General features: G+C 35.4%; 1 protein-coding gene across 6 annotated transcripts in view; it reads left to right on the top strand.

Annotated features, from left to right (window-relative positions):
• Positions 1-12846, top strand: part of CTNNA3 (catenin alpha 3) — a 1783011-nt gene that overhangs the window by 1194544 nt on the left and 575621 nt on the right. For all 6 annotated transcript variants that reach the window (XM_045040980.1, XM_023240490.2, XM_045040981.1 and 3 more), the window contains one exon: positions 4990-5146. In XM_045040980.1, coding sequence (XP_044896915.1) covers positions 4990-5146 — 157 coding nt within the window. The remainder of the gene's footprint in view (positions 1-4989; positions 5147-12846) is intronic.

Raw genomic sequence — 12846 nt, 5'->3', positions numbered from 1 at the left:
GGATGAACCTTGAAGATATTATTATATGTGGAAAACTCAGGCACAAAAGGCCAAATATCATGATTCCATTTCTGTGAGGTATCTAGAATAGACAGATTTGTAGACAGAATAGAATCGTGTGTTTTAGAGGTAGTTTATAAATATAGTAATAACTCTGACTGACATGCTTAGTGCAACAAGAAGTAAAGATGAACAGGACACAGTCCCACCTATGAAAGAGGCTCATGTGAAGCAGACATGTGTATAAACAGTTGTACAATACCACAACTATTTAGTTATATGAACAAAGAGTTTGAATACAAGAATACAGAATACAATTCTGTTACCTGGTTATAGGGAACAGGGCAGGTTTCACAGTATATAGTGACATTTCAACAGTTTTTAGAGGTAAGAAATATTTCCTCAGATGGACCAGAGCAGGGAAAGAAATGGAGCAAGAATGTTAAGGTGTTTTCAGTTGTAAGAGGAGTCATAGAGATGTAAAGATACATGGTATCATCAGGAAATGGAGCTTAGGACAGTATGGCCAGAACATAGGCTAACATGGGGGAACAGGGGATTATCATAGCACAGAGAACTGTAGATAAGGGCCAGCTTGTGGAGGATTTTAGACTGTGAATCAGTGAAAAGGCATTTGGATTTTATTCTTAGTTAACTAGGATTCTGTCAAAGGTTATCAGCAAGGGAGGGATGTGGTCATTTCTGCATTTGAAAAAGAAATGTGGGGCGCCTGGGTGGCTCAGTCAGTTAAGCGTCCGACTTCGGCTCAGGTCATGCTCTCACAGTTCGTAAGTTCCAGCCCCGAGTCAGGCTCTGTGCTGACAGCTCGGAGCCTGGACTCTGCCTCAGACTCTGCTGTGTCTCTGTCTCTCTCTGCCACTCCCCTGCTCACGCTGTCTCTGTCTCTCAAAAATAAATAAATGTAGAAAAAAAAGAAAAAAAAGAAATGGGTTTGTAGTAGGGAGAATGGCTTGGAGTAAAACTGGAATTAGGAAATATTTAGAAGGCTATTAAACTGGTCATGTTAAAATATAATAAGCTCCTGAAGTTAGAGACTCTTTCGAAGGTGAACTGACTAGGTGATTCACAGGGTTAAGGGTGAAGAGCGATTCTGACATGCACACATCTCAACTGTAATCTGAAGAAAAATGCCTCAGAAAGCAGTGTAGTGTATTTCGTACACCTTTACTTTTGGAAGAAGATGACTTCAGAATTGCCTCCCCCCCTCCCCAGATATATAGATAAAATTCTAGGAGTGTGACATTGGGATGAAGATTTTTTCTGCCTTAAAGAGGGCTAGGACATCTTCTGAATTTTGTCTGCTTTTAGATTTAAGCTACATACTAGGATAGTCAAGTAGGATAAAGTTTTCTCATAGTGTGCACTGTTGAATCAGATAAATTGGATCAGAAACAGAACGGAAAATGTCCTTACAAAATATAGCCTGTCTTATGTTCATGACTCCATATTCCCACCGAGGGTTCTGCACCAGTTCTTTAAAAGTGTGCCTTTCTGCAAAGGCATAATTTCAGCACAACCACATATGTACACAGCTGTCCAATTGCAGGGACAATGAAACACCAGAGACCAGAGGCTTTGCAATGTACACAAACATACATTATAAGTTAATAGGTTAATAAAACTCTAAAACTGAAGTCAAAGAATACTGCACGGTAGTTATTGCTAAAAGCAGTATGTGTTTCCCTAAAATTCAATGTGATCCTCTTTCATAAAAATGAAATAAAAGAATATCAACACAATATTTTCAAGCAACTAATTTCTCCCCTCCTCTACCTCCAATAATTCACTGAAAGTCATTTAAGTAAGGTGCAGCCTTTAGGTTACTGAGTAGAAAATGGTTCTTTTTTGTTCTTATTGTCATCATATTTTGGTGAAATCCGAATCCTGTGCCCAATATTCTGCTACACTATTGACTCCTGTTTTCCACATTCAGAAGCTGATTTTAGTCCTCATTATTCTTGACAGAATTTAACCTTTTGAAAAAATTTTCTTCCTCATCTGACTCTCTAATACCTTTCTTTTCTACATCCTTCTTGATGGTTCCTTCTCTCATCTTTGTCATTTACAATTTATTTTTCCCTTCTATATGTTGGAACTTTCCAAAGGTTGTTCTGTTCTTACCATTGTCTTCTTTGATTTTCTTCAAAATCTATTACTACCTCCTTTTTGCTGAATATTCCTTAGGAGGTGAGGTTTGGCTCTGCTTCTAAGCCATTGCACACGTTATTGCCCTTTCCTAAAAAAGGATATCACATTATAGTGATTTATGCTCATTTTTCAGATTTTAGTCCTTTGGGACATCTTTCCTTATGAAGCTGGAAACCTTTCCCACGCATTATAGAGCATCCTGTTCTACCTTTACAATAGCCCCCATGTTATAGCGTTTATCTATCTTTGTATCTATCATCTATCTATCTATCTATCTATCTATCTATCTATCATCTATCTATCATCTACCTACCTATCTACCTACCTATCATCTATCTATTTATCTGTCTATCATCTGTCACCTATCATCTAACTATCTATCTATATCTTGCAGTGATTCTCAGAACCGGAACCCCAAGCCAGTAGCACATCACTGTCATCAGGGAACTAGGAAAGGCAAAATCTGAGGCCCCAATGCACATCATGTGAATCAGAAACTCTAGGGTTTGGCTCAGGAATTTGTATTTTAACAAGCTCTCCAGGTGATTCTGATACAGGCTAATGGCTGAGAATCACTGGTATGTTGCAATTACCTGGCTTTGGGCTGATTTCCCTACTAGATTATGAACTGTTTTAGAACCTGTGGTGGAATCTTTTTGATTGTGAGTTCAGTATCCAGTGTAGAATCTGAATCATTGCTGCTACATAAAACTACTTTCTTTCAATGCATGGACAAATAAATGAGTAAATGAATGACTACTTTTTTTATGAGCTCCAATTCCATAGCTCAGGTATGGAGATTTGTATTGGAGGGCTGGGTCACTTCAGTGTCAATATCTCTAATAGGAAAGTTGACATCTAATACTCCTCATTAACACTGTCCTCCAAAACAACTGCACACATTTGCTTCTATAACCCTGACTGACTTTTTGGCTCTCTGACTTCTCCTTTTCCATCAATACTAAAATCATTTTCCACGCTACTGATAGAAAAACCTTAATTATCATCTTTCTTTGATGAATAACTTCAAAAAAATAAAAAAGAATTCCATTTATTCTGAGTATAAAACTAAAACATATTCACCATTAAAAAATCTGAAAAACTCAGTTACACACACAAATAAAATAAAAAGCACTGGAAATTCCATACCTCTGAAAGAGCCATTATTAATTGATGCATGTATTCATTTAAGTTTTATTTCTATCATGTTTGCATTTCAGTGTTTGCTCTGGAGCATAATATTTTGTAATCTACTGTTATTGTGCTATTTTGGATGTATTTTCCACAGATTTCTTAATGGCTGCATGATATTTTTGGCAATAATTTGATGTATCCTCATCCTTCCTTAATTAATTGGAAGTTTTGTCAAAACCTTTTCATTACTTCCACCCTTGCAGTCCAGGCTCTGTCTTGCTCCTGTAACCTATTGCAGTAGCCAACTATGCCAGATTAATTTCTCTAAAGTTTAGTTCTGAGGCACCTGAGTGGCTCAGTTGGTTAAGCTTCTGGCTCTTGGTTTTGGCTCAAGTAATGATATCATGGGTTGTGGGTTCCAGCCCCACATCCGGCTCCCTGCTGACAGTGTGGAGCCTGTTTGGGATCCTTTCTCTTTCTCTCTCTCTCTCTCTCTCTCTCTCTCTCTCTCTTTCTCTCTCTCTCTCTCAAAATAGATAAATAAATCTTAAAAAAGTGATGAAGTTTATTTCTGAGCAAATTGCTCAAAAGTCAAAGAGACTCTTCAGTGCCTTCCAAATAAGGCCAGGTCCTGAACAGGACTATCAAAGATTCCTGTTGATTTCTTTTGCATACCTAGGCTCTCGGTGAGACTGCTCACCATTTTCTCAGCATTTCCTCCATTTTTCCACCTTTTGAATTTTGCTACTTCTGTGTCCTGTCCCATCATTCTTTTCCAATAGCGATTTTACTCAACTAGCCACTTCAGTGTGAGACCTCGCTAAAATCACAAACTTCCTGCCCTCACAACCAGTCCACTCCTTTTCTCCTTTCTTTGGTCTATTTTTTTTTTCCTCCTTGGTTCTTATAACCATGTAACAGACCATATATTTGACTTACTTAACTTGCTAATTGCCTCTGTGCTTACCTGTAATAAAAGCTCCATGAAGGCAATAATTTTGCTTCTGTCTTATTTATTGCCATATCCCTAAAACCTAGAACAATGCTTAATACATAAAAAACACTCAGAATATATTTGAAATAATGAATGAATGAATGAATGAATGAATAATGAACTAATAAATTACTTAATAATGAATATTTACTGGCAAAATTCTGCAAGACCTCAAGGAAGTCAAAGATCTTATTCCAGTGCTTTGCAAATAGTTGCAAACATTCCCTACTGAGTTGTGCAGTGTGAGTCCAAATGACCAGTTAACATGTCTCTCTTCCCTGAAGACTTTCTTTAGGACTTCTGCTGAAGGTGATCTCTTAGCTTTCTAAAGACTATTGACCATTAGTTGTGGTTATGATATGTATTGCATATTGAATTGAGTTATGCTTATATGTTGCCCTTCCCACTGAGTAATAGAGAAGCTCCTTTAAGGCAGATACCAATTATCTTCGTATCTCTTGCAATTCTTAGTGCATTGACAATAAGTAGTTCTAAAATTAATTAAACTATTGCTGCAAATAAAATTAAAGTATTACCAAAAACAAGGAGGGAGTTATACACGAGGGCATTTTACCATTGTCCTTGCTAAAGATGTATTTGTCTATTTTTCTTTTTTTAAAGAATACCCATTATCTGCACACTGGTTACTATCTCCAAAGAAATTACCATGTGAACATTCTCCATCTTTGCAGATCATTAATGCTGCACTTGCTTTGGCTGCAAGACCCAAAAGTCAAGTGGTCAAAAAAAACATGGAAATGTACAAGCACACATGGGAGAATCATATCCATGTCCTCACCGAAGCTGTAGATGACATCACAAGCATTGATGACTTCCTCGCTGTATCTGGTATGTTTTAAATCTTTTAATTTATACGTTTGCTCTTGTCAGTTTTCTGAAGCAGGGTAATTCTGAATATAATTAATTTTATGCAATATAATGAGACTCTTTTTAATGATCATCTTTCTCAAAGCAAAGTGCTGCTGTGTGGTCTACTCTAAGATAATGAGCCTCATGCCTGGTAATCCTTACAATTCAACAATTTACACTGTGTCTCTAAAACAAACTCTTTTTCATGGACAAAGCATAATTGAAAATAGTAGCTGCAATTCTTAGGCATTTTCTGGCTTTTCGAATAAAAAATCATCTCCCCCCCCCCCGTAGTATATTTACATCTTTTTTTTCTCTTTTATTATATGAAGTTTATTGTCAAATTAGTTTCCATACAACACCCAGTGCTCATCCCAAAAGATGCCCTCTTCAATGCCCATCACCCAACCCCCCCAACCCTCAGTTTGTTCTCAGTTTTTAAGAGTCTCTTATGCTTTGGCTCTCTCTCCCACTCTAACCTCTATGGGGGAGGGGAAGGGAAAAAAAAAAGAAAAAAAGAAAAAAAGAGGTATTTACATCTTTTGATTTCCCTGCACTTCTCTTCCAACAGAGTTTTTCTCCACTCAGAATGGATATATATATATTATATATATATATTATATATATATATATATAATATATATATATATACACACACATATATATAATATATATACAGAGAGAGAGAGAGAGAGAGAGAGAGAGTGGGGGGGGGGAGATGGATAGATAGATACACAGGAAAACTCTTCATTGATTTGAGATACACTATGTACTTCAGCTTCCTGTATATGTATTTGAATAATGGTGATCTAAACAATCAAATAAATAAATCTAAACATCTAACTATGTCACTTACAGATGTGTTTGAGATTTCATGTCAAACCTAAATGATTCTTTTATTACAGAATAGAACAGCATCCCACAGGATTATGAAATTATTCTCATAAAGCCATATTCTCAGAAGCATAACTTGGGTTTTGATTATATTGTTGTAATAGCAAAGAAATACTCTTTAATCTTTTTTATTTGTCTTAAAAATTAAGGCTCTCTGCTGCTTCCGATTCTGTGTCTCCCTCTCTCTCTGCCCCTCTGCCGTTCATGCTCTGTCTCTCTCTGTCTCAAAAATAAATAAACGTTAATATTTTTTTTAAATTAAGGCTCTCCTTAAAATAAATCACATTTTCCTTTTTTTTTGAAAAGAGATTTTCTTGGAATGTGACAGTATTATTTTTTATAAAATGCAAATTCTCATGAATTTCTAACATTATTTCATCTTTTAAAAGTTTCCTGATGTGGTTTGTCTAACCTGTGGAACTCATTTCTTTCATGCATATATATATTCTCATCTTGAACAATAGTGTCAGAACCCTAGTATATTTTCATGATACATTAATGATATGAAAATGTGTGATAATTTTTTTTAATTTTTATTTATTTTTGAGAGATAAAGAGAGAATGTGAGTGGGGGAAGGTAAAGAGAGAGAGGGAGACACAGAATCTGAAGCAGGCTCCAGGCTCTGAGTGGTCTGCACAGAGTCTGATAGAAAATTCATAATAATTGTTTCAAAATTGTCTTATTTCTATAGAGCTAAAAACTTTGAAAATTATAGAAAGTGTATGGGAAAAATATTAACATTCCTTGGTTCCACTATTCAGAAATAACAACACTGATATCTGATTTATTTCCATTTATGTTTTTAAATAAGTGTGTCATTAGGTATATCATAAATATTTAGCTGAATTTTCCCACATCATTATATATTCTTTAAAAAAAATCATTCATTTATCTGTTCTTCTTTGGTTAGCATTTATAAAAATTGAAATTTTAATTGCTATAAATAATGTCTTGTTAAACATTTTTTTGTCCATTTGCTGTCTTCTTAGTATAGATTTTGTGCATATGTGTATCCAATCAACATCTTGAATTGGGGCAATCTTTTGTTTAATTGTTAAGTGTTGAATTCTGGTTTTTAGTTGGTTCTTTAGGTTACAAAACAAAGGAAACTTCTCATAATACTCTATGTAAAGGCAGTTTATTATAGGTATACTAATAGCACAATAGGGAGACTCTCCAGGACACACAAGAACAGGAACCGTAATTGGCCAAGCCTTGCATGATTAGAGCTGTAGAAGGCTTGGCATCTGAGCAGCTCTGTAGGGCCTCTGAGCAGATGCTCATGCTTTTTCCTTTCAGTGCTGGATTAACCCGACCTAGCAACCTTCTGAGTCTGCTACTTTCTGTGAACAGAATGCTGTGTGTACACATAACAGAAAACTCATATGGAAGTTTCCTAAATAAAAAAAATCTGCAATTACTTCATGTAACTAGATGTTTAAGAAAGTTGATTCTAGACTTACCAGCGAAAGCATACCAAAGGACTTGGATAGGAATAGTGAAGATATGTGAGGAATATCACTAACAATGTTTAGAATTTTCAGTACAGGGTAATAATTAAAAAGTGGACTAATATTTAATGTATCTCATTATTGTTTTAAAATTCTTTATAGATAATGCACTCCATTATATTCTATACCCAGGGTGAACTGTTCCTAGTTGGCTGCTCTTTGGATGCCCTCGTTGGTAGTGGTTTATGTTATTAATGACCTATGTAGACATCTCTGTATTCTACTGACTTTCCATTATGGTTGCATCTCAGAGCATTATACGTACCACCTAAGGTAGGAAGGCAAGCTTGTTGGCTTCAAGTTATCAGGAGGAAATCCTTCTTGGGTGATTCCATCAGACTTTGTCTTACTTGTCATAGGTCAAAACTTGTTCCTGAATCTATCTCTGGACAAATTGCTGGCAAAAGGAAATGGGATTTCCATGATGGGCTTGGAGTGGTGATTAATGGTTAATAACTGACCAAGGGCCAGAGGAAATGGTAGTCCTAATTTGTAGCACTTCCTGATTTCTGTGGCATAAATACTCTCATGTTGACTGGTGTCAAGCTACTGATGTGATGTCACTGAACTCTGAGTTGGGAAGAGATTTTATAAAAACAGGTCTTGTGAGCTGGTGTAAACATATCCTAGCAAACTGCTGGGCTTAGAACAGTCATAATTCAACCTTTCTGACTAATGCCTTACCATAAGAACCAGATCCAGGGTTTAATGAACAGAAAAGAAGAAAACATGGCTGTTGACTAGAGACATATGTTTACCCCAAGCACTCAGTGACATCCACTCCTTTCTCAGGTCTCTGTGCTTTCATAAACTTACCTTGTATTAGTTTAGCATGAGCCCCATTGATGACTCTCATTACATCGTAACTTTCAACATCTGTTACCACAGGTAATAGCATCTTTTCTCTGAATATCCCTAGTCGAATAAGTAAGAATCTAGCTGGCTTTATACATCTTTTTTTAGTATGTGGCTAGAAGTCCTAAGTTTAAGATCCCAGGGCAACCAATGGATGGATAATCATGGTTCAAATAGCTGTGATGGTGGCTGTCTCAATCTGGCAGCTTTTGTGTGGAGCTGATTTTCTTAGAAAAAGTTGCAGATGTGATTAGCAGTGAAGTACTTCTCTGCTGGTACTTTATAATCTTTCAGAATATGCTGTTTGTACTAACAGACTTCTGGTTCCTGTTTGCCAGGTAGAACAACTGAGAAGTTGGTTCATATTTGTGAATTATCTAGAGAATATTATATTTTCAAAATTTTTATAAATATTTCATCCTTTTCCTGGGCTTTCTTTCAGTAGTTAACAGCAATACTCAATTATTTTTTTTTTCTTTTCTAAGAATAAATAATAGAGGCCCTGAAAAGATCCCCATTGTCTCCTAGTCAGTTATGAAAATTTGGAGATTCTTAGAACATCAGCTCTCCATATTAAAATATAAACAAAACTTAAAACCTAAAATTGGTGTGAAAGGATTCTTGGAGTTTAAATATCATTTTATTGTCATTAGCAAAGGTAGAGATCACATCACTAAAATGTCTTATATAATGTTTTAGAATAATTAAATAATCCAATATTGACTAATAGCTCTTAAAATAATAGCAAATGTCTTTTAACTATTGCACTTCCAAATATAGAAATATCATTGATGATTTTTAAGTTGTATGTTTATATCATCACCAAATTTCTCTTGATGCACAGAAGTCAAAAGTACCACTTTTTAGAAGCTATTTTTGGATTCTTTTGTTTCCAGCTATACACAGAAAACTCTTAACATAAGTACAATCAGTTCTTTCTTGAAAATCGTAAGGAATATAGCCACCTTGTCAATTTATAATTTATTATATATTTAAAATTTTTGTGTGTAAAATTAAAATGAAACAGTGAACAAAAACCCACCTGTAAAATCAGAAGGGTGTTTGGCAGGCTAAGTTCTCTGACATTCAGTTGTCCAAAAGAGGCCCTTTTTAGTTAATGTTATTTATATAAAAACTTCTAGTGTGTTGCAAGTAATTAGAAAAAGTTCTTAAATGCATAGATTTTCAAACGTTTTGTCCCATCACTTACCATAAGAATTATTTCCACACCATTCACTATGTTTTTTTATCACTCTCTGAAAATACGTGTAACAAAACACTTGTGAGAAAGTTGCTGATCTGAAAGATTCTTTGACCACATCAACGTCTGTCTTTTGTATAGACAGAAGATGTTTCTATGTGAGGAGATATAGGAAGCTCTATCTTTCCAGCCTGCCAGGATGCCTGAAATCCCCAGGATTAGTTATCCATGTGGGAGTATAAAAATGTTTAAGATCTCTGTTTAAGATGCAAATTTGGAAGAGGAAACATATTAACACATGCCTCAGCTTTTAGAATCATTGCATTAATTGACTCATTATGAGTTATAACCTCAAGGAACTAAATTCAGAAGTAAACTTGGATAAAAGAGGAAATGACTTGGACCATAAGAACTATTCAACAATTAGTAAGAGCTGATTACATGTGAGGGTTTGTGAAAATATGACCTTTCTTTCATTTATTCATTCATTCATTAAATATTTATTGCATAATTTTAAGTGCTAAACCCTACGAAAGCTACTGGAGATTGAAAAATGTGTCAAAGTTAGTGGCAGAGCTAACTTGCAAGGAAGCTGTGATAATGGGGATTGTTGGAGGGAGGAGACTATTTGAGGAATGGAGTAAGCCATGGACAATGGTTTGGAATTTTCTGAAAGAGAGATTGACCACTTATTGATTAGAATAAGCACTACCATTCCCTTATTGTAAAAGTTTTTCTCATTTTAAAGATAACATCCTACTGACTCTCAGTGAAGTCAATATTGAATATTGAAGGATGTCTGGAGATCTTTTACTCCATGTCCTAGATTTCTCTCTACTATATCCACTTTTCTCCATATCCATGACTCTCACCCCAGGTTAAACCACTCCCTTTACCTGAATTACCACATAATCTTTCTAGTTGAATCTCCTGCTTCCAGAGTTTTGCTTGAAGGCTGACTTTCAATAGGTATATGCTGAATGAATAAAAGTACTTATTCCCCTTTTTAATTCTATGCAAGATTAATTTGGGGAGGTTTATGCCTTAGGCTTTCAATAAATGTATTCATCTTTAGAATAAATAGTTAAAAAATCTTCAAATTATGAAAAATAATTTTAAGCATTAATCATCACAATGTTCTGTGACCTTGACTTAGTGACACAAAGGTAACTCTGATGCTGCCCTCAAAAATGTACTAACAAAAGCCTCTGTATTCATGACATTGTAGTGAACATGATCTTTGGCTGCTAAAAAGTTGTATCTGAATCATTTGAAAAAGAAAAATGAAAATAAATAGATGTATAGTTTTCTTTCAAAATTAATACCAAATAAACACATAATATTAGCAAGATCAAATGTTGTATCAATTGCACACAAACTAAGCACTCTTAATACTCAGTATAATCTTTATAATGTTTATGAAATAGGCGCTGCGATAAAAGGTGACCAACATAGTATGTTTCTATGCAAAGATAAGTTATATGATATAATTATAACCAATTATCTATTACCATATGCACTTATATATCTCTTCATCTTATACCTATTTGAAATTTTAGTTGGTTAAAGGCATCAAGACATGACACGTTTCAGTAAAAATATATTCCCTTAAAATTGGGATTGAATCAGATTGTGCAAAAATTGATTTTGATAAAAATATATTGAATGTCAACTGCATGCAATGCAGTAAGTATGCTGCAAAGTGGAGAAGGATGTAAAGAAGGAAAAGGCACAATGTTTGCTTTCAGAGAACTCACGATCAAGTATACATAGATCAGATCCCAAGGGATCTGATTAAATGCTGTGTAGTTAATGCTGTTGAAATGTCAGAGTATTGAGGGGACCATTTTTTTTAACATGTATTTACTTTGGGGACAGAGAGAGAGCATTAACAGGGAAGGGTCAAAGAGAGAGGGAGACACAGAATCTGAAACAGGCTCCAGGCTCTGAGCTGTCAGCACAGAGCCCAACATGGGACTCGAACCCACGGACCGTGAGATCATGACCTGAACTGAAGTCGGACGCTTAACCGACTGAGCCACCCAGGCGCCCTGAGGGAACCATTTTTCAGGTGATCCTGTTTGAACTGAATTGTTGAATTGAACCTTGAAGAAATTGGAATAGCATCCCAGAAATAGAGAAAAATGTGCGAAAGCACATGGTGGCTTCATTACAGGAATAGAGGGTACATCTGGTGTGAAAAGTCAACGGGTGGTATTATATAAGACCCTAAATATTTGAGGAAGATATAAATCACCTAAAATATTTAATAGTAGTGTCACAGACTATATCAGTTTTTCAGAGCACTAACTCCAGATGCTGAAAACAACTCTTATCGTACAGAATGAAGTAGATAGAGCTAAAAAATGATTTAATTGTTCTTAGAAGGAAAAATAAAGTAAACCCCATATCAAACAGGTCTTCCCTCACTTTCTTCACCTTGCCTCCAAGAAATTAAACATATGACACATCCAAGATGCGATAGTAGGAGGGTGAGGTGAGAGCCAATTTGATGACTTTAACCTGGCTCAGGCTGAATTAACTCAGGTGCCCATTTCCCAAGGAAAGGATCTCTTCTTCATCTGAATAGTGCGGTGATGATGTATAGCCAGAATCTTCTGTGCCATCAGCTAAAATCAAAAGACAGTGTTATTGTGGTTCTAAGATCTTTTGTTCGTCTTGGTTCTCTGTGATTATATTTTCATGTGATGGTATATGCCTCAGTGATCACTGTGGAGACTTCAGGGAGATTGTACACACAGCTAGCTTTACATAAGTCATGGAAAGACAGGTAGAAAGCGTGCTTTCAAAAATGGTTGAATAGGTTCCCCCAAAGTAATCCATTATTGCTCTGTTGATAATCATGTTTTGAATAACCACCTAAACTTACATGACGAAAGCATAGTTTGGGCATGGGAACTGGAATTTATCACACATCATTCCATGTACTAACAGGCAAGTTCACTCAAGATGCTCTCATTGAATGAACAATAGATTACTGCAGGACTATTGTTTGAATATTAAGAATTTGATTTTTAGAAAAGCTATAATTAGAAGTCATTTTTATTAAATCAGATTTGAGAATTTTTGTCAGAACTTTAAGGTAAACTGGAGGAATCATCAATAATCTTACTGGTGAGGTAACCAGCACTATGGGATTATGTCTTACACTTGTATATAAAGGTAATAAACATTTCCTAAATTCTGAAGATCTAAT

This window comes from Felis catus, chromosome D2, assembly GCF_018350175.1.
Source record: "Felis catus isolate Fca126 chromosome D2, F.catus_Fca126_mat1.0, whole genome shotgun sequence".
Lineage (NCBI taxonomy): Eukaryota > Metazoa > Chordata > Mammalia > Carnivora > Felidae > Felis > Felis catus.
This window is presented reverse-complemented; position numbering and strand designations above follow the sequence as displayed.